Source organism: Salvelinus sp. IW2-2015, linkage group LG4q.1:29, assembly GCF_002910315.2.
Source record: "Salvelinus sp. IW2-2015 linkage group LG4q.1:29, ASM291031v2, whole genome shotgun sequence".
Classification (NCBI taxonomy): domain Eukaryota; kingdom Metazoa; phylum Chordata; class Actinopteri; order Salmoniformes; family Salmonidae; genus Salvelinus; species Salvelinus sp. IW2-2015.
Genome location: NC_036842.1, coordinates 21,518,002 through 21,539,693, shown reverse-complemented (window position 1 = coordinate 21,539,693; position 21,692 = coordinate 21,518,002). Strand labels below are relative to the sequence as shown.

The following is a 21,692-nucleotide window of genomic DNA, read 5'->3' as shown; positions in this document are numbered from 1 at the left end:
GTCGTTAATGCGGTACCAATACCAGGGGGTATCCAATCACATCTTATGGGTACACTGCACAGAGAGGGTACATCACACTATGGGTAACGCGTTATGGGTAACTACAGGGGTATCATCACACTATGGGTACACCGTTAGGTAACTCCGTAGACACATGGGGGATATCTTCATATCTAACACCACATCCTATGGGGCTACGTATGCGAACACCAGAGGGTATCATCACACTATGGGTACACGTTATGGGTACACACCATGGGGGTATCATCACACTATGGGTACACGTTATGGGTACACACCATGGGGGTATCATCACACTATGGGTACACACCAGGAGGTATCATCACACTTTAACTGCGTGGCACACTCTTAGAGGAAAAGATTACTGATATACAATATGAATGATCTCATTACACACTCTGGTTTAAATGTTACATTACAAATTAAATATAATGGTTATTTGTGAAAACTCTGTAATATGCTTTATGATAATGCAATGGCACTGTGTAGTGTATTATACAGACTAATACAATCTCTTAGAACACGTGCTCTAAATAAGCATGCATGCATGGGCACATATCGAGTTCTTCCCAGGAACAGGGTTTCCAGGAATTCTGGAGGGGGCAGTGGGAGCAGTGAGTGGTGCACTGTGGGAAACTGTTTAGTTATTCAGACTCCCCCTCTCAACAGATGCAGCGTTGTAATGTACTAAGTTTGAGTGCAGGAAGTTCTATTCCTAGGTGGTTCAGGCCTTTATGATGAAGTCACACTTCTCCTAAGTGTTTCTTCATGTTATGCAACATTATACACATTATATAACTCTTTAGCGCTGACGGATTGAATAGAAGCTTTCACTCTACTGTAAGTCTCTTTTGTTTCATATTTCTATAAGCTTTGGCAGTGGTGCTTTGACAGAGTTATTCTGTTTCCAGTAAGTGGTACTTCACACTCTGTCAGAATGGGTGAAAGGGTTTGAGCTCCCAGCAAAAAATATACTCGATTTTTTTCTTCTGAGAATCAGCAGTACCCAGCCAAAAAGGTTACTGTCTGAGTGAAACAGATGGACATAGAACAGTGCAGGAGGAGGGGACTGTCACGTTCTGACCTTAGTTATTTTGTTATTTCTTTATTTTAGTGTGGTCAGGGCGTGAGTTGGGTGGGTTATCTATGTTGGTTTTTCTATGTTGGTTTTTTCGTTTGGCCTGGTATGATTCTCAATCAGAGGCAGGTGCCGTTAGTTGTCTCTGATTGAGAATCATACTTAGGTAGCCTTTTTCCAACTGGGTTTCGTGGGTGGTTATTTTCCATGTCAGTGTTTGTTCCACACGGAACTGTTTCGGTTGGTATTTCACATGTCGTTTGTTGTTTTGTTTCTGTGTTCGTTCGTTATAATAAAGAGCATAAACACTTACCACGCTGCGCATTGGTCCTCCGATCCTTCTTACTACTCCTCCTCAAATGAGGAGGAGGACAGCCATTACAGGGACACTGCCAGCTCACGCACACAGACAGAAAATACACATTTTCAATGCTTCCCATACTGGAGTAAACCAAGTTTTTTCCTCACAGAGCTTTAAAGATGTTCAGTTGAAGGGGACAACCTTGGTTGCAGCTATTGCTTTAAAGTGTCTACTTAAGTAGCTACAATATATAACACCAGCTGTCCTTCACGTAAGCTTTTCTCTACCATAAGTGGGAAAATTTTTACTTTGCACATGTAATTGCTTTTGATTTCTGGAACAAACAGAATAAGTAAAGACTCGATGTACATTTATGTTAGGTACATATTTATTTTTAAACACCATCTTGTGAATTACTCTCTGACAGTAGGACTGACAAGTCAAAACATTCATCCTGACTTTAATCAAAGGGAAGGAGAGGATTGTGTTGGTTCGGCTGCTGTGTAATAGGAGAGATGGAGGGAGGAAATTAGTGTTTTAATGCGCAGGGTGTTTTAATACACACGTTGCACTCCAAATGAGAAGAAACAACATCGAGAGGTTGGTATGGCAATAGCACCATCCCTTTCATCTGTATAATTGTGTATGTGTATCTGGCATACGTCAGTGACGCACATAGGAGAGAGAAAATAGTGAATTAGACTCTATAAAGCACGTGTCAAACTCATTCCATGGAGGGCCGAGTGTCTGCAGGTTTTCGCTCCTCCCTTGTACTTGGTTGATGAATTAAGGTCACTAATTAGTAAGCAACTCCCCTCACCTGGTTGTCTAGGTCTTAATTGAAAGGAAAAAACAGCAGACTCTAGGCCACGGGTGGGCAAACTTTTTGGTTCGATGGCTACATCAGGATTATGAAATGAAATTCAACGGAGGGCCGCATTTTTGGGGGGACCAATTGTTTGTTCAAATCAATTTGCTGGGGCCTGCCGAGGGGCCTGCCGAGTGACGCTTGAGGCGTCACTACAGACCCGGGTTCGATCCCAGGCTGTGTCACAGCTGGCCGTGACTGGGAGACCCATGATTTGGCGCACAATTAGCCCAGCGTCGTCCGGGTTAGGAGAGGGTTTGTCAGGCTGAGATTTCCTTGTCCCATCACACTCTAGCGACTCTTGTGGCGACCCGGGCGCTTACATGGTCGCGAGGTGTATGGTGTTTCCTCCGACACATTGGTGTGGCTGGCTTCCGGGTTAAGCAGGCATTGTGTCAAGAAGCAGTGCGGCTTGGCTGGGTCGTGTTTCGGGGGACGCAGGGCTCTCGACTTTCGCCTCTCCCGAGTATGTACGGGAGTTGCAGCGATGGGACAAGACTGTAACTACCAATTGGATACCATGAAATTGGGGAGAAAAAAGGGGTAAAATAAAATGTTATATTTAAAAAAAGAAATAGTAATAATGTCTCGCGTGTTGGATTGAAGTGCCCAGCGGGCCACAGGCCGTTTCTGCTCTAGGCCCTTCATGGAATGAGTGACACCCCTGCTATAAATCATCCAGTGCTAGCGCTCATCATCATGTGTACTCTACAGAGAATTACTTTATGCATTCAGAAACCCCTTGATTAAAACACCCATTTCCTCCCTCCATTCCTCCTAGTACACAGCACCCAATCAAACACAACCCTCTATTTCCCTTTCATTAAAGTCATAATGAATGTTTTGAATTTTCAGTCCTAATGTGAGAGATGAGTAGGCTAATTTACGAGATAGTAGAGGACATTTTGTATCAGAAGTGGGAGACATTTTGTAAAAGAGTTCACCTTCCAGCAACTGGAACACTAGAATAACTGGAGCCCAAAATTATATTTTACCCTTGTTTTCTTGGAAAGGTCTGTTTGAAATTTGAGCTTCAGCGTCCTGTTGGAGCCAGTGATATCTGCTGTGCACATGGTGTGAAAACAAATGACCTCAACTTGGCAGACTGCACTTACTCACGTACACATTCAAGAACATTCACAAGTACTCACATACACGTGCATATTTATATTCTGAAAATATTAAGTCAAAATGGGGAGTCTGGATGTAGGAGATGTAGAGTCACAATTTGTGCACAGCACCCACACAAGCACGCATGCACACACACCACCTGTCCTGAATCCTCATCAGTAACGGGAAATTGAGCAAGTATGAAACACTTGAGCATTGCCACGTGTTGGATTGATTTTTCCTGTTCATTCCGAGGAAGTTCCTGGTAGAAAAGGATCTGGTAAACAAGTTATTTTTAACCTTTGGCCACCCTGATGAGCTGCTAACCAAGCCAGTGGTATGCATCTCTCCTCAGAAGAGCCACACAGCTGTGAATCTCCCTAGGCGCCAGAGCCATTCTACCTGCTATTGTTCTGTCCCTCTCAGTGGTGCTGATGTGGCACATTATGGGAGATGGTACTAATTACTAAAGGACCTAAGTGCCTCTTCAGGGCTATGAACAAATAGGAGTGTTTACCTAAAGCTCCCCTCTCTCTGGGAACACATTCATATAATCATGTACTATAGTACAGACAGACCAGGACAGCGCTCGCCTGATATGTCATATTGCTGTCATAAACAAGATAGGAATGATCATTTATCTTTCCTACAGCTTATTTATAGTTTCCATTATTGACCCCTAGGTGCAGAAGGTAATAAGATGCATCATATTACAGCATTTCAGGTGTAGTAGTAATTGGCTTTGGAGAAAATACTTCTAATTGCACTATTTTATTGCCAGCTGTAATTTTCCTGCAGATACAGCAGATCTCTGAACACTTACTATGAGTGTAGTTTTCATGCAGTGTACAATGTAAGTGCAGTTCTGAGAACAGATGACGGCAGATGCAGTGTACTATGTAAGTGCAGTTCTGAGAACAGATGACGGCAGATGCAGTGTACCATGTAAGTGCAGTTCTGAGGACACATGACGGCAGGGTTTTCCCCGAAATTCCTGTGGGCGGTAAAGTCTGGCTGACAGATTTTAAAGAGGTATGCGGATACTTCCAGGAAAACGTAGCTGTCCGCCATGCGGCTACGCCACTCAGAGGAGTTATGTTACGCTCTGTTTGTCTTAAACTTGAAGAGCAACTCAGCCCTGTAAATGGTCTCAGCAACAGGCATAGATAGGTCGACTAGACAGGGTGTGTGTTCATGTTTAAGTTTGACTTTTGACTTTTTTTGAAAGTCTATATAGAATGTGTGTGCTCAGCTCTTTCTCTCTCTCCCTCCCTCTCAGCCTTCTCCCAGATCCGCCCCCAGATCTCTGGCTGTGTCTCCCATGACATGAACACATTCCGCTGCAGATGGAATGTCGGAGTATTCCAGAACCTCACAGAACCCAGAGACCTGCGGATATTCTACTACATTAATGATAGGAAGTGAGAGAAAAAATATTCCCTAAGGGAGAGATAAACATTCTGGGGCTGAAATTAAATAAATTAAATATTTGAGAGCCAAATAGTTTTTCTTCTGAAATAATTTGTAGTTCTTAACTGTATAGGAGTCTCTCCCTCTTATCTAAATGATGTCAGGTGCATGATGTCAGTCTTTCCTGCCATCAGCTCAGTATTAAAACCCCTATGTTGTCTCCCCATGCCTGCAGCATATCTCCCAAAGAGTGGGTTGAATGTCCTCGCTACGCTGACAGGACAGACGAGTGCTTCTTCAATGAAAGCTACACGAAGGTCTGGATGACCTACAGTGTCCAGCTCCGCTCTGGCGATCAGGACATTCTCTATGACGAGGTCATCTTCACTGTGGAAGACATCGGTTAGCCTGGCCCCTGTATTCCTAAACCACAGTCATTCCTCCATTCATAGCTACCTATAGCTACCCTACACTCACCTGTTTGTCCTCTGTCTGCCTCCACACATCTCCCATATTTTAAACCCTAATCACTTTTTTATCATTGGAAATTGAAATGTGGAAATACTGAATTATATACACCAAACATTAGAACTCCCCCCACAAAAAAAAGCGTTCCACAGGGATGCTGGCCCATGTTGACTCCAATGCTTCCCACAGTTGTGTCAAGTTGGCTGGATGTCGTTTGGGTGGTGGACCATTCTTGATACACATGGGAAGCTGTTGAGCATGAAAACTCAGCAGCATTGCAGCTCTTGACACACTCAAACCGGTGTGCCTGCCACCTACCATCAAACGCACTTAAATATTTTGTCTTGCCCATTCACCCTCGGAATGGCACACATACACAATCCATGTCTAAATTGTCTCAAGGCTGAAAAATTCCTTCTTTAACCTTTCTCCTGCTCATCTACACTGAATGAAGTTGATTTAATAAGTGACATGAATAAGAGCTCCTAGCTTTCACCTGGATTCACCTGGTCAATCTGTCATGGAAAGATCAGGTGTTCTTAATGTTTTCTATACTAGATATACTACATTTTTGATGTGCCATTCTGCATTTCAAGTGGTGAACCTAATGTGGTTTTAAATGTGTTCCAGTGGAACCAGACCCTCCAATAGCGCTGAACTGGACCCTGCTGAATGTGGGTCTAACCGGGAGCCACTTTGATATCATGTTGAGCTGGGAACCGCCACACTCTGCAGACGTGTCGATGGGCTGGATGACGCTGCAGTACGAGGTGCAGTACCGCGAGGTCAACTCAACACTGTGGAGGACGGTGAGTCTACACACCCTAGAACAGGGGAAAACTCCTAGCCCTGGACTTTATGCATAGGGCTGGGTTAGGAGTTCTTCCTGACTCCGTGATTAGACCAGGAAAACTCCTGGCACCACCTATACCCCTTCCATGAGGACTGTTTGACTCTTTTGTTCAGACTATTGCAGATCATTGGGTCATTTCAGAATCTTTACATTGGCAATAAAGATTAAATGCAGTGTTCCAATGTTCATATAAACCTTTCTCTGGACATACAGTACCTACTGAGACTGTTCGGTCCAGATTATTTTGACCTGACTAAGGTTTACTGCATTTGTTTTTGCGTGTATTCCGCGATGCGTTTAGCTTTTAACAGCTAGGAAACACCTCTAACCAAACAACAGTGCTAGGTGGCTGTACTACAGACACCGGCCATCGTCGTGGGAAAGACACTTTTTTTTTAAACTTTTGAAAAACAACTGGTTGCAGTAATGAGCCAACCTGGATACTAAGGAGATCCTGAGGGTAATCGACAAGTACCAACAGCTTTACGCTATGGAGGAACAACATACTCCCATCATGGAAAGATCCGACTACCTCACAAAAGAACTCTAACCCGACAAAAACAAGAAAAACAGATTCATCTACAGACACGGACGATTGACTTACCGTTGAAGTAGAGGCTAGTGTTCTGGCTGGAATCCATGCAACACTGGAAAAGTTGTGTGAGGAGGTATTAGGGCTGAGGGGGAGTTTGGAGTTTAGCCAGAGGGAAATTCTCACGCTCCAATGAGAGAACAAGGCACTCACAGCCAAGGTGAAACGATTCTAAAATGGATTGTCTACTCAGGGAAAACAGGGTGATGAAGGAGTTGCTGCTAGACATACAAAGTCGTAGAATGTGTGAAAATCTCATATTTTCTGGGATTCCTGAGGACGCATCCAATAATTCAGAGGGCGCGAACAGAGAATTCATTCAATCCGCCTTGAAATTTCCTCTAGAGACTGTAAACAAGGTGGCTTTCCACAGTGTACACAGACTTGGAGCTCAAAGCGACAAGACCAAGGGTCCATGATCGATCATCGCAAAATTTGAACACTACGAACAAAAGGAGCTGATCAAAAGCAGGGGAAGGGAGCTTAAAGAGACCAAATTCGGTCTCAATTACCAATTTCCATGTGAGATAAACAAACGTCGCAAGAGACTGTATCCTGTACAGAGGCAACAGAGAGAGAGGGATAAGCGTGCCTTTCTCATTGTGGACAAACTCTTTATAGATGGACAGCTATTCCGAGACAGCTCCATAACACCATGGCTGTACTAAATTCTACAAGGGACTTCATGGAGGTTACGAAAAAAAGAAAGTATGGGAACGGTAAAAACACATACTCAATGTACACACACGTATCAATTACATGTTCACTTACACATATGGACTAATATATACTGTTAGGTTTTAATTCTCAGAGTAAAAAACTCAACAGACATTTATGAAAGCTTAACCAAGTTTATTATGCCCAGAGTATATACACGCTGCATTCAGACAAAAACATTTTCACACAAGCACTGATATTTATCCGTTCCTCATAGGCTGAGTCTCCTCCTACCCATCTGTACAAACATCGTTCTTTACTGCTAGGCAGGCCCATAGTGATACGGGCCATAAAATTGTATTTCTCCCTTAGAGGTGACCTGACCTGACCTGACTCAACCGCCCTCCATCACTAATCAATGGCTCTCTCCCCTTAATCAATGCCTGCCACATGTAATTGCTTCCCTGTACTCAACACATTCCAAGCTTAATTGCACACACTATATACCTTCCTCCAATAAACCATTAACTTCTGGTGTAGACCCTCTAAACTAGAGGTAGACCGATTATGATTTTTCAACGCCAATACCGATTATTGGAGGACCAAAAAAGCCGATACCGATTAATCGGACGATTTCTTAAAAAATGTATTTGTAATAATGACAATTACAACAATACTGAATGAACACTTATTTTAACTTAATATAATACATCAATAAAATCAATTTAGCCTCAAATTAGTAATGAAACATGTTCAATTTGGTTTAAATAATGCAAAAACAAAGTGTTGGAGAAGAAAGTAAAAGTGCAATATGTGCCATGTAAGAAAGCTAACGTTTAAGTTCATTGCTCAGAACATGAGAACATATGAAAGCTGGTGGTTCCTTTTAACATGAGTCTTCAATATTCCCAGGTAAGAAGTTTTAGGTTGTAGTTATTATAGGAATTATAGGACTATTTCTCTCTATACCATTTGTATTTCATTAACCTTTGACTATTGGATGTTCTTATAGGACTATTGGATGTTTGTCACGCCCTGACCGTAGATTGATTTGTATGTTTCTATTTTTTGTTTGGTCAGGGTGTGATGTGGATGGGCATTCTACGTTTGTATGTCTATGTTTTCTATTTCTATTGTGTTTGGCCTGGTATGGTTCCCAATCAGAGGCAGCTGTCAATCGTTGTCTCTGATTGAGAACCATACTTAGGTAGCCTGTTTTCCCACTTTTAGTTGTGGGTGGTTATTTTCTGTTTAGTGTTTTCCTTTCAGAACTGTTCGTTTAAAAGAGTTAGATGCACTATTGTAAGTGGTTGTTCCACTGGATATCATAAGGTGAATGCACCAATTTGTAAGTCGCTCTGGATAAGAGCGTCTGCTAAATGACTTAAATGTAAATGTAAATTATTCAAGAACGATCTAATGTAATCTATTACAAAAATAAAGCAAACTGGAGGGAATATGGAGAAAAATTCACAAAATTCTTCCTGAATCTCCAACACAGGAACGCTAACAAAAGAACTTGCAGAAACTCGTTACTGAAGACGGAGTTATCTATTTTAAAAGAGGAAGCTAAATATTTTAAGCAGATGTTCTCTTTTCCGTCTCATCCTCTCCCACTGAATGAAGATTATGGTAAGGAATTCTTTCCAAATAATACAAAAAATTGAAAATTAGCAAATGTTCAGAAAGATCAGTGCGAAGGCCAAATTACAGAGGAATAACTTTTTGAGGCTATTTTTGAGGGTCTGGATAAACCCCAGGGCTTGATTGCATGCCGGTAGAGGTATATCAAGCCTTTTTTGATATACTAAAAGTTCCGTTGTTAGATTGTTTTAACTACACCTATATAAATGGTAGCGTGTCAGGTACTCAGCAGGAAGGTCTGATTTCACTATTATTAAAACAAGACCCAGATGGAAAATATAAAGATTCAGTCTATCTTAAAAACTGGAGGCCCCTACACTTCAGTGTTGTGATGCAAAAATACTAGCAAAATGCATAGCACTCAGAATCAAAAGAGTTTTACCCAGTATTGTTGTTCCTGATCAGACAGGTATGTTACATGGATGATACATTGGATGTAATATATGACACCTACTAGAAATAATAGAACATCATGAAACAGCTAAGAAGCCAGGCCTGGTATTTATAGTGGATTTTGAAAAGGCATTTGATAGAGTAAGACTGGATTTTATTTATAAATGACTGTTTGTTTTTTTCAATTTCGGTGATTCTCTTATAAAATGGGTAAAAGTAATGTATAAGCAACCCCAGGTGTAAAATAGGAAATAACGGCTACTTCTCAGAGAATTTTGAATTGTCAAGAGGAGTTAAACAAGGGTGTCCGCTGTCACCATATCTATTCGTTATGGCCATCGAAATGCTAGCTATTAAAATCAGATCCAACAACAACATTAGAGGATTAGAAATCCTAGGCTTAAAAAAAAGGTGTCCATGTGTAACGGATGTGAAATGGCTAGCTAGTTAGCGGGTAAGCGCTACTAGCATTTCAATCAGTTACGTCACTTGCTCTGAGACTTAAGTAGGGTTTCCCCTTGCTCTGCAAGAGCCGCGGCTTTTGTGGAGCGATGGGTAACGACGCTTCGTGGGTGACTGTTGTCGATGTGTGCAGAGGGTCCCTGGTTCGCGCCCGTGTCAGGGCGAGGGGACGGTACTAAAGTTATACTGTTACATTGATGCTGTTGACCCGGATCACTGGTTGCTGCGGAAAAGGAGGAGGTTGAAAGGGGGGTGAGTGTAACGGATGTGAAATGGCTAGCTAGTTAGCGGGTACGCGCTACTAGCATTTCAATCYGTTACGTCACTTGCTCTMYYYACTTAAGTAGGGTTTCCCCTTGCTCTGCAAGGGCCGCGGCTTTTGTGGAGCGATGGGTAACGACGCTTCGTGGGTGTCAGTTGTTGATGTGTGCAGAGGGTCCCTGGTTCGCGCCCGTGTCGGGGCGAGGGGACGGTTTAAAGTTATACTGTTACACATGTATGCCAATGACTCAAGTTTTATATTAAGTCCGCAAGCTAGATCCCTGCAATGTCTCATTGAAGATCTATATAACTTTTCTGGACTCTCTGGACTACAACCTAATTATGTACAATATTACGTATTGGATCTTTAAAAAAATAAAACTTTTACATTACCCTGCAGTTTACCTATAAATTGGACTGATGGTGAAGTAGACATACTTGGTATTCATATCACAAAAGATATATAAATAAGCTCTCCACAATGAATTTCAATAGATCCTGCAACCATGGAGAGGTAAATACCTGTCTATTTATGGAAAAATTGCCCTGATTTAACTCCTTAGTCATATCTCAGTTTACTTACTTACTTATTTAGTAATCCTGATGATTCGTTTTTCAAATCATATGAGCAAAAAATATTTAGCTTTATCTGGGACGCTAAACCAGACAGAATAAAGAGTGCCTATCAATATTATGAATTGGGTGGGTAGAGATTATTAAATATAAAAGCACTAAACCTCTCTCTAAAAGCTTCACTTAGTCAAAAGTTTTACTTGAACCCTAAATGGTTCTCGAGTAGATTACAAAAAAAAGCTCATCCATTGTTTAAAAATTGCCTTTTTGCCTTTGTGCAGATTGCCATGTCTCATTTTCGATTAATTAGTATCTCTCTTTTTCAAACGAGCATTGCAGAGCTGGCTACAATTTCAATTTCATCCCCCTGAAAAGATAGAACAAATATTACAACAAATATTATGGCTGAACTCAAATGTGCTGGTTGATAAAATACCTGTATTCATGGGAAAGATGTTTGAAAAGGGTATTTTGTTCTTAAATGATATTGTAAATTGGAATGGTAGAGTTATGTCTTTCATGGAGTTATCAGAATTGTACAGGAAGGTCTGCTCATTCCAAGAGTACAACCAATTGATTACAGCATTACCCCAAAAATGGAGGAGGCAGGTGGCAGCGGGAGAAGGTAGGGAACTGGTCTGTCTGCCCAATATAAAGGATCAAAACTGGTGGAAGAATAAAAATAGCATAAATATGAAAGTATACCAGTTTCATTTGAGGACCAGTATGTTGACAACTGTGCCATGCAAAATAGTTGGCAAGAGATTTGTGATGTAACGATTCCATGGTACAGGGTGTATGAGTTGCTATATAAAACGACGCAAGATTCAAGACTTCATGCTTTTCAGCTAAAAATGATTATATAGAATTCTTGCCATCAACAAAATGTTGAATATTTGGGGCATAAAATCATCGAAGCTCTGCAGATTTTTTTGTGAGGATACAGAATCAATAGACCATTTATTTTGGTATTGCCCTCAAGTAGCCTGTTTCTGGTCTCAGGTTCAGGAATGGCTGAAAATGCATAACATTGATCTAAAATTGACCCTAGAAATAGTAATGTTAGGAGATGTGGAGAGTCAATTACTAATATAATAATACTCTTAGTAAAAGTATTTATCTTCAACTCGCAATCTGTGGATTCTATTCGATTAGATAGATTGAAATCTTACATTTAAACATCACAGCATAGTTGAAAGATATATGTTGTGTAGAAAACCGAAGAGGGTGGCCAGCAGAGAAAGGTGGGATGGTCTGAAGGGAGCTGAGGGTTCGGTTGTGGAATAGTTGACAAGTGGTAGTGGAGTTGCTGGGCGGGAGATAGAATGATGTTTAAAGATAAAGTATAACAAGTATAAAAAATAAAGTCAAAATAAAACATAATAATAATAAAAAGTAAGATCTGTTGACGTGCCCTTGAGCAAGGCGTTGACCCTGGATGCTTCTGTGTGTCGCTCTGAATGAGAGTCTGTTGGATGACTGGTGTGGTGTAGTTGTTAAAATAAAATAAATAATAAATGAATAGATTTACTGCATTATTTTAAGATCATTTCAGTGAATAATAAAATGACCTAATAATCAAAAGACTTATGCCTCCTCCCACATTGTAATTTAGAACAAACTGCCTCTTTCCAAGGGCAGTCTGCCCTCTCATTCTCCCTCTTTCACGTTAACTCCTTCCATGCAAGGGAACATGAATCTTTGGGGTAATCTACCAAGGTGACATACCAAGGCTCTATTGCTTTTAAGTTGATTCATGTCTTTATATGACATTATATATTTCTCAATGTGACTTATCCTCAGTTAAACTCTAAGTAGCATGTCCCTTAAACCAAATCATTAAACCTGCAGGTGTAAGTTATGTTTCCTCCTATTGTGTGGGTGATATTTACTAACTAACTGGTGTGAAACCTCTCTGTTTTGACTGCAACCCTAGGTGGACCTTGAAAAGGGAATGCAGCGATCGCTATACGGGCTGCGCACCAACACAGATAATGAGGTCAGGGTGAGGTGCAAGACGCTAGCATCCCGTAACTTTGGGGAATTCAGCGACTCCATATTCATACACATCCCTACTAAAGGTACTGATGTATTGTTTTTAAATACTGTCATATAAAATGTTTGCTGTTATAATATGTATGATTTCTCTGTTTTGAATCGTATTAATTGCTTTCTATATATTCATATGTGCTCAGAGTCGAGACTTCCAGGTACTGTCCTGCTTGTCTTTGCTGCTTTGGGTTTTGCAGTCATCCTAATGCTGGTAATCTATTCCCAGCAACAGAAGTAAGAAACTCACTTTTACCTTTCACTTTGTCTTAAAATACCAAACCTCTTCATAAAAATGTGAAAGTCTAATGCTACATGTCTTTTAATAACACTTCCGCAATCTTTCTTCAAGGTTGATGGTGATTCTCCTGCCTCCAATTCCTGGTCCCAAAATCAAAGGCATCGACCCAGAGCTTCTTAAGGTATTAACTTAACACAATGAAAAATACCTAGAATTCTTTACTTGTACCATTAAAACCATTGCCACTAGAGTTTAATGGGGAGGCAATATGTATTACCAGCAAGGTTGTAATAAGTGTATGTTGCCCTTTAAACTAACTTTGCGGTATTATCTGTCGTTTACCATAGAAAGGTAAGTTGGCTGAGCTGACCTCCATCCTGGGCGGCATCCCTGACTTGAGGCCAGAGCTGTACAGCGATGACCCCTGGGTGGAGTTCATCGAGCTGGACATGGAGGAGCCCAACGACAGGCTGACTGTGCTGGACACCCAGTGCTTGATGGACCACTGTGCCTCCTCAGACTGTCCCCCTATCACCATTGGCTTCAGGGATGATGACTCGGGCCGGGCCAGCTGCTGTGACCCTGATCTGCCTGACCTAGAGGCCTCCCCCTTCCACTCCCTCCTCTCCAACACCAGCCGCGCCCTGGAGCCCTCTTCCCTGGCCAGTACTAAGGCCAGCTCCCCAGTCCAGACCCCCAACACTGAGGATTCTCCCTGGGCCGCCCCTGGCAGGGAGGACCTCTACACCCAGGTGAATGAGGTGAGACCAACTGGTGAAGTGCTGCTGACACCTGAGGAGCAGAGGAAGGTGGAGGAGAATGCAGAGAAGGATGAGAAGGAAAAGGAGAAAAAGAAGAAGAGGAAAGAGTTTCAGCTGCTGTTGGTGAATGCTGATGTGGGAGGCTACACCTCAGAGTTAGATGCTGGGAAAATGAGTGCCAGACTCCCCACTGGGAGAGCCAGCCAGCCTGCTCCAACGGAGGACAGTAGTCTTGTGCAGGGACAGCCCTTCGGGGAGTACCAGAGCCTGTACTTTGAGGCTGAAAGGCCCCCCATTCCACCTGCCTCTCCTGTCTCCTCACTGCCCCCTGTATCTGCCTACACCATGGTGGAAGGAGTAGACAGGCAGAACAGCCTCCTTCTGAAGCCTGGACCCACACCTGCACCCCAGCCAGTTCTAACCAAGCTTCCCCTGCCCACACCTACACCAGAGGGGTACCTGACCCCTGACCTACTGGGCAACATTACACCATAACAGAGGTGTAGGGACTATGCCAGTCATTTGTGATTGGACACAGATCAGAGGGGGCATGGGAATTCAGTGCCTGAGTGACTAAACATCAAAAGAGTAGGGCCCCAAATGTCATACCTACAAAAATGAGAGGGGGTCCCTGCCTGCCCCCCCTCTTCCCGTTCCTTCTCCCAACATGACAGCTGTAGACATTTTGAGGTTTGGTAAGATGGATGGTGAGTACAGGAGAGGGGTCTGTTCTTGAAGGTGCCACACCTGTCTGCAAAAACTGAGTGAACAAAGGAAATAGGGAAAGGACAAGAAGGAATTATGGTCTCTCACAGGAACTGGCCATATGAATCTCTTCACATATTATGAATGTGAAATAAAAATATATATTTTGAAGAACATCTCCTACATGTGACTTTAAATGCCATCACAAGGAAAAATACTTAACTTAGTGTTGTTGTTGATAATGTTGTTTACAATAATCCCAATAATTGGTCTTTACAACTATGAAAAGTATTTACAGATCTCAATATTGTGTCAAAAGGGAAGTATTTGGTGACCAAAAGTGGGAATCTACCATATGTGTTCTGCTGATTGACTGTGGCTTTTCAACAAGTCTAAAATAGTAGGACATTATGCTTACTGAATGTTTGCTGTTATTTTGCATATATACAAAATGTGTGATTATAAAAACAAGAAAAAATAATTATGTTTACTATGTTGTATGCTACCACTTACAAAAAGGGGACTATCAAATGTCAGAATATCCTTCTGGAGATCTCTAAATGCTAATGGTTCTTTATTGTACAGCTATAATGTTACTCATAAACATCTTTCACATTTAAACTGTACTGAGTCCATTCATTTGATATAGTTACTAATGCTTTTAAATTGTTTCCATAAGACTATTTGATTTTACAGCGTCAAGAAATAGCAACCGTTCGATTGGTGGACATCTTGAGCGCACGCACCTGCAATACTGAACACGTGACACGTGCAGACAAGAGTTCCCGCTGTAGTTTAAAACAGATGTATAAACCGTTTTAATGTATATGGTATACACCTGCTAGGTAGCTAACTGGCTTAGCATATTGAAGAATAAAACACTGAACCTAGAGATGAAGAAATTTACAGTAGTAAATCTGGACAAGTTTATTGATGATTTCACTCATCTGGAACAGGTAACTAACAAAAAGTAGGAGGACAGCTAGTTCTTCAGGTAGGTAGCTAGCCAGTAACTTATCTAGCTAGCTAACTAACGTTAACTCTTAAAATAGCCTACTATGAGCAGGCTATGCTGAATTTGCCTTAAATTAATCCTGTCATGAAAGTGGCAGTAACAACAGTTCTCCCACTGCCTGAGGATTTCAATGTAAGTTATAGGGACACAATTACCCTTTACTACCTTCATCAATTCTTCGTGAAATCTGTTTAAAAATCCAGGGGCATATTTATTCAGTCCTTTTATAATTTATATATATTTGTTTTAAAGAAAATTACAGAGCTCAAGGGTAAAAACAACATATTGGAGATCAAGTTGGAAGAGACCAACAGAGTTCTGAAATTTTCTCAGACCAAAGAGAAGTGCTTGATTGAGGGTGAGGATTCTTATGCATTCAAACTCTTTTGTCTGATCTCTAGCCAGCAGGTAGCCTAGCTTGTTAAGAGCATTGGGCCAGTAACATACTAGGTGTAAAAATCTGTCTGTGCCCTTGAGCAAGGCACTTAACCATAATCGCTCTGCTAAATGACTGATATGTAAAAAAATAAAATACATTTTAATTGATTTTACAGTAGCCACGCATCTGGATTGTGTTATATTTAGTGATGGGTAGCACTTTGGTCTGGTTTGAAATTCCAACAAAGTGACCAATAGGAACTTTTACAAATGTCCAGTTCCAATCAAAAATGAAAATGTAAAGAATTGATATTCTCGAGGTATGGTGAATAGGCCTAAAATTCTAATTTAAAAACTATATTTAAAGTGTGTGTCTCCCTCTAGTGGTCCTGTAATGTAACATTAGTCCACCTGATGACGTCATTGTCCCACAGAGAGAGATGGTATGTTGGGGACAGTGAAGGGACTCCAGCAGACTCTACTGCAGCAGTGTGACCTCAGAGGTAATAAGCTCCTCTGCAAGGCACTGGTCAACACATCTTTAGTGTACACTATTTCTATTGTCTGAATCCAAGATGTAAACTGTTGTAATAAACTTATAATTCAATTGTAATAAACACCCTTTTATCTTACAGTGGAGAATGAAAAGTTGAAAAGAACTGTGTCAGATCTGAAAAGGCAGAGTGATAGGACAGTAGAGGTGAGGGCAGAATGATTGAATAAGCTGAATTTGAACATTCATTCTTGCACAATAAAATAGTTTGGATTCAAAATTGACATAATAGAACAGAGAAACGGAATATGTTGCCATTGCTTCCCCCTTGTGGTTGGTTGTGGTCAGGAGCGGGAAGCTGAGATTCAGAGGCTGATGGCAGAGATGAGAGCTGTGGGAGAGAGACATCAGAAGGAGTTGGAGTCTCTGAGAGAGCAATGCAGGAGAGGGGTGGAGGGCTCTCACAGAGAAACACAGAGCAAACGTAAGAACACATTACACAAACCCTTCCTTTGAGTGACTCTGGCAGTGATCATCAATACTGCTCATAGAGCTGCAGTGTTGCAGGTTTGTATCCCAGATTAGTGTAACCTCACCTGATTCAATGTATCAACTGATCTTCAACACACCTAAAGCTGAAGCATGTGTCTCACTACTGAGCTGGGACAAAAACTTCCAGTATTGCAGCTCTGTAATAGTATTGAGGATCACTGGACTGTGGCATTCCATCTCTGAAACAGAATGATCTACCACAAAATGTCACACATATATCAAAATATTACATATTTAGGGCTGCCTGTTTGTCTTATGTTGTGTTTTTCTATGCAGTTGAAGCGAAAGATGCAGAACTGAAAGAGGCCCTGGAGAGAAAGGAGTCAGATATGACAGAGATGAGAAGGAGAATGAGGGACCAGGAGAGAGAGAGGCAAAGTGAAATATTAAAGTTACAAATGGAGGTATACAGACTGGCTTTGATTGACTGATCAGCAGATATATATTTCTAACTGGTTTTATAGTAATAGGCAAAGCTGCTCTGTGTAAAGATGACTGCTATTTTAGTAATCTGATACATACTGTAGGTAGACCAGCTTGCAGTCACAGTGATTTTACAGGCAGGATAGTGCAAAGGTACATGTGGTTTTGATTTGCTGTTTGGGGTAAAGATGTACATGATGTGAGTTTGATGGACAGATCAATCCTAACACTGTATCTTCTGCTGTCAGTTTGGTGCTAAGCTTGCCAGGGTGCAGAGTACCACACAGAGGATCCAGCAGCAGCCCCAGGGCTCAGGTCTTTTACCTCAGAACATCTTCAAACGGGTGAGGAGCCTCTGACCACGTACTAAGCCAACACTTCACACAGAGATGCGAGCTTGAAGCAACCTGTGCCCCCTTGTGCTCTCTTGTTTGTTGATGTTGCATGTGTTTATCCTGTGTTTCTGTATTGATAGCCTACCTGTGTGTTTCTTGGTTTGCTTCCAGAAGTTCCAGTTCCTTCAGGAGGAGAAGAACAGAGAGGTCGAGGCCCTGCGCCAGAGAATCAAGGAATTGGAGAAGCAGCACGCCAGCGGATTCAGTGACTCCCGTCTAAAGAGAAAGAAGATTTAGCATATTTAAAATATGCAGGAGTGAAATTCATCTACAGTAGTGCCTTTGTATTCTTTTTGGTATAGTGTTCCTGGTGTTTGCTTGACTGCAGTCATGTTGGTTTGTGAAAATGTAATGAAGATATTTTCATGACAACAGTTTTGTGAGGGATAATTTTTTACTCACTTTGTCTTCTACCTATATTTGAAAGTGAATTTGAATTTCATTTCACATAGAATGAGGATTAAGTGAATGAACAATTCTCATAAATTTGTGCATTACAACAAGCAACAATTGGATCAAATAATGGTTCTTTGCTGCAGAAGAGTTTTTTCACTGCTGAATTCTGCAGTCTACATTTCCAACCCTATGCTCCTCGTGACGTATGGAGAACCGGCATGTGTGTTTTAACATGGGTCCTCTACACATGTAAACAGCCTGTGTCTATTCAAGACCTTAATCCAATCAGCATAGATAGATGTCTGGCCGCCCCATGTACCAGTCATCCCCAGAGAGCGAGAGGAAATAAACTGTTTTTTTACTTAAGATACCTGGTAGACTGACCCATTTAAATAATTAAGATGCTGTGTTCCCCCCAGGCCCAAGCAATATCAATTAATATGTCATTATTGACCTCATTAATTTGGATCTCAAACAGTAGTTGGGTCATTCTACAAAATGAGTGCTTTTTCATAGTTTAGAAATTGTGCATCAATATTGAATTTTAAAAGCCTGTTATATTAATTGAAGTGCCCTTTAATATAGACCACATGGAGAATTCAATAAATCCGATTTTTTATATGAATAAAGACTTGCACCCTCTGTGACTTCTAGGAACATTTTAAATCCACTTAATCCCAACATTTCTCCAGGTTTTCACCATCATTGTAAAGCCCTAGTTATTATGTTGCTTTGACAAAGTCCTTTCTGAAGAGTATTATTTATTTAATGTGATTGGTGATTCATTTACATCTGTCCGTCATTTTATGGTCAACACTTACGTGAACTGAACTCTTGTTTTAATGTGGTGAAACTTCCTTTTTACAATTTTATTTTCAAAAGAAACATTGAACATTTAATAGTTCAACCATAGTGTAAAAGCAGGTGAGTTGGTGCTGCAGACAGATATATTTGTCTGCTAATACAAGACTATTAAAGGTCCAGTGCACTGCCTATCATGAAAAAAATATTTTGATTTTTCAGAGGGTGCTGCAGCACCCATACTTCCCGTGGCTATGCACAGGGGCAGTACACCTGAAAACCATGGCCTGCAGCTGGGCAACTTGTTAGATTTACTGTCATCTCTTTATATGTGGTGTGCTGTGTCTGAAGGGAGCAGGCTGAGCTAATCTCCCTCTGGGAACATCCCCCTGATCCTCACGTCTCTTGCTACAATCAAGAGGTAAACCTTGTGTGACACGGACGGAAGCCCTTTGGTTACATTGAACTAGTGTTCTCTAACCTACAGTCAAGGCCAAAGGGTTCAAAAATGCACATTCCTTCACCTTTCTAAAACCCTAGTGCAGTGCACATACAGTACCAGTCAAAAGTTTGGACACACCTACTCATTCAAGGGTTTTTCTTTATTTGTACTATTTTCTACATTGTATAATAGTAGTGAAGACATCAAAACTATGAAATAACATCGTGTAGTGCCCAAAAAAGTGTTAAGCAAATAAAAATATTTGAGATTCTTCAAAGTAGCCGCTCTTTGCCTTGATGACAGCTTTGCACAGTCTTGTCATTCTCTCAACCAGCTTCATGAGGAATGCTTTTCCAACATTCTTGAAGGAGTTCCCACATATGCTGAGCACTTGTTGGCTGCTTTTCCTTCACTCTGCGGTCCAACTCATCCCAAACCTTCTCAATTGGGTTGAGGTCGGGTGATTGTGGAGGATAGGTCATCTGATGCAGCACCATTACTCTCCTTGGTCAAATAGCCTTTGCACAGCCTAGTGGTGTGTTTTGGGTCATTGTCCTGTTGAAAAACAAATGATAGCCCCACTAAGCGCAAACCAGATGGGATGGCGTATTGCTGCAGAATACTGTGGTAGCCATGCTGGTTAAGTGTGCCTTGAATTCTAAATAAATCGCAGACAGTGTCACCAGCAAAGCACCATCACACCTCCTCCTCCATGCTTCACGGTGGGAACCACACATGCGGAGATCATCCGTTCACCACTCTCACAAAGACACGGCGGTTGGAACCAAAATTTGGGCTCATCAGACCAAAGTAATGATGGACTGTTGTTTCTCTTTGCATATTTGAGCTGTTCTTGCCATAATATGGACTTGGTCTTTTACCAAATAGGGCTATCATTTATATACTACCCCTACCTTGTCACAGCACAACTGATTGGCTCAAACGCATTAAGAAGGAAAGAAATTCCACAAATTAACTTTTAACAAGGCACCCCTGTTCATTGAAATGCATTCCAGGTGACTACCTCATGAAGCTGGTTGAGAGAATGCCAAGAGTGTGCAAATCTGTCATCAGGGCAAAGGGTGGCAACTTTGAAGAATCTGAAATATATTTTGATTTGTTTAACACGTTTTTGGTTACAACATGATTCCATATGTGTTATTTCATAGTTTTGATGTCTTCACTATTATTCTATAATGTAGAAAATATTAAAAATAAAGAAAAACCCTTGAATGAGTAGGTGTGTCCAAACTTTTGACTGGTACTGTATGCTTTATGATCCCTTCTACCCTTATTCTTGTCACGACTTCCTCCGAAGTCGGTCCCTCTCCTTGTTCGGGCGACTTTCGGCAGTCGACGTCACCAGTCTTCTAGCCATCGCCGATCCACCTTTCATTTTCCATTTGTTTTGTCTTGTCTTCCCACACACCTGGTTTCAATTCCATCAATTACATGTTGTGTATTTAACCCTCTGTTCCCCACATGTCCTTGTCCGGTATTGTTTATTGTAAGTGCTTGTGCACGTTATGTCTAGGGTTTTTGTCCCATTGTATATATTGTTTTTGTTCACGGTGATTTCTATCATTAAACTGCGCCGTTGTAACACAGTCTTTGCTCTCCTGCGCCTGACTTCTCTACCGCCAGTACGCACGCATTACAATTCTGCATGCTTTGTAGCCCTTCACATTAGCATCTTTAGGGGATTGAGATACATCTAAATAAAGTTTGGGGATTAGACTGCATGACACCACCTTGATTCCTAATCTGCAAGGGGAGAGGTGAGTAGACAGTGTCAGAGACAGGGGTGAGAACACTTTGTGCTATGAGTTCATTTAACTTTAACTCTGACATTTGAATAGGATGATGCTTCACATGACCATAACCTTGTGTACAGCTCAGAGCTGTGGAGACCACAGAAAATGGCAATAGACATATTCTGAGGCAGTTAGTGGAAATCTAAGACTACAAGCTAAATGGAGTTAGATATTTGCATTTCAGGTTTGAACAGACATTGAGGAGGATTGGGGATCTTTTTTTCCATCTCCCACTGGTTCCATAGAAAGGATTTGATCAATTTTACCATGACTTCTGAAGCGGCTGTGTGGGGATCCATAAATGCTGAGAGACTTGAAAATGCGATTAAATCTGAGCGACAGTTTTCAAACTTGTAAAGTGAGATATGTAAAAAGGTGTTCTCTCTTATCAAGCTGGTATTATCATATAACGCATTGTAAAATACTGACTTCAAATCAAAGTTTATTTGTCACGTGCGCCGAATACAACAGGCGTACAGTCGTGAAATAAAGGTTTGAGAATGTCACAAATATTAATTTCCACAAAGTTTGCTGCT

The 21,692-nt window shown here is 41.3% G+C and overlaps 2 protein-coding genes across 4 annotated transcripts in view; both read left to right on the top strand.

Moving 5' to 3' along the window:
- ghrb (growth hormone receptor b) overlaps positions 1-15,068 on the top strand; it is a 29,792-nt gene extending 14,724 nt beyond the window's left edge. For 2 of the 3 annotated variants that reach the window (XM_023984084.2, XM_023984085.2), the window contains 7 exons: positions 4,658-4,799; positions 5,024-5,190; positions 5,887-6,065; positions 12,628-12,772; positions 12,887-12,977; positions 13,093-13,162; positions 13,329-15,068. In XM_023984084.2, coding sequence (XP_023839852.1) covers positions 4,658-4,799; positions 5,024-5,190; positions 5,887-6,065; positions 12,628-12,772; positions 12,887-12,977; positions 13,093-13,162; positions 13,329-14,237 — 1,703 coding nt within the window. In that variant the 3' untranslated portion in view covers positions 14,238-15,068. Of the gene's footprint in view, positions 1-760; positions 862-4,657; positions 4,800-5,023; positions 5,191-5,886; positions 6,066-12,627; positions 12,773-12,886; positions 12,978-13,092; positions 13,163-13,328 lie in introns of those variants that run through there. The other variant, XM_023984086.1, reaches the window with a different exon arrangement.
- Positions 15,069-15,295: 227 nt separating this feature from the next.
- Positions 15,296-18,063, top strand: LOC139027135 (coiled-coil domain-containing protein 152). Its single transcript, XM_070442296.1, has 8 exons — positions 15,296-15,403; positions 15,715-15,820; positions 16,275-16,343; positions 16,476-16,540; positions 16,682-16,817; positions 17,162-17,289; positions 17,557-17,652; positions 17,815-18,063. The coding sequence occupies exons 1-8, from the start codon at positions 15,341-15,343 to the stop codon at positions 17,938-17,940; spliced, it is 789 nt and encodes a 262-aa protein (XP_070298397.1). The 5' UTR covers positions 15,296-15,340; the 3' UTR covers positions 17,941-18,063.
- Positions 18,064-21,692: the final 3,629 nt, after the last annotated feature.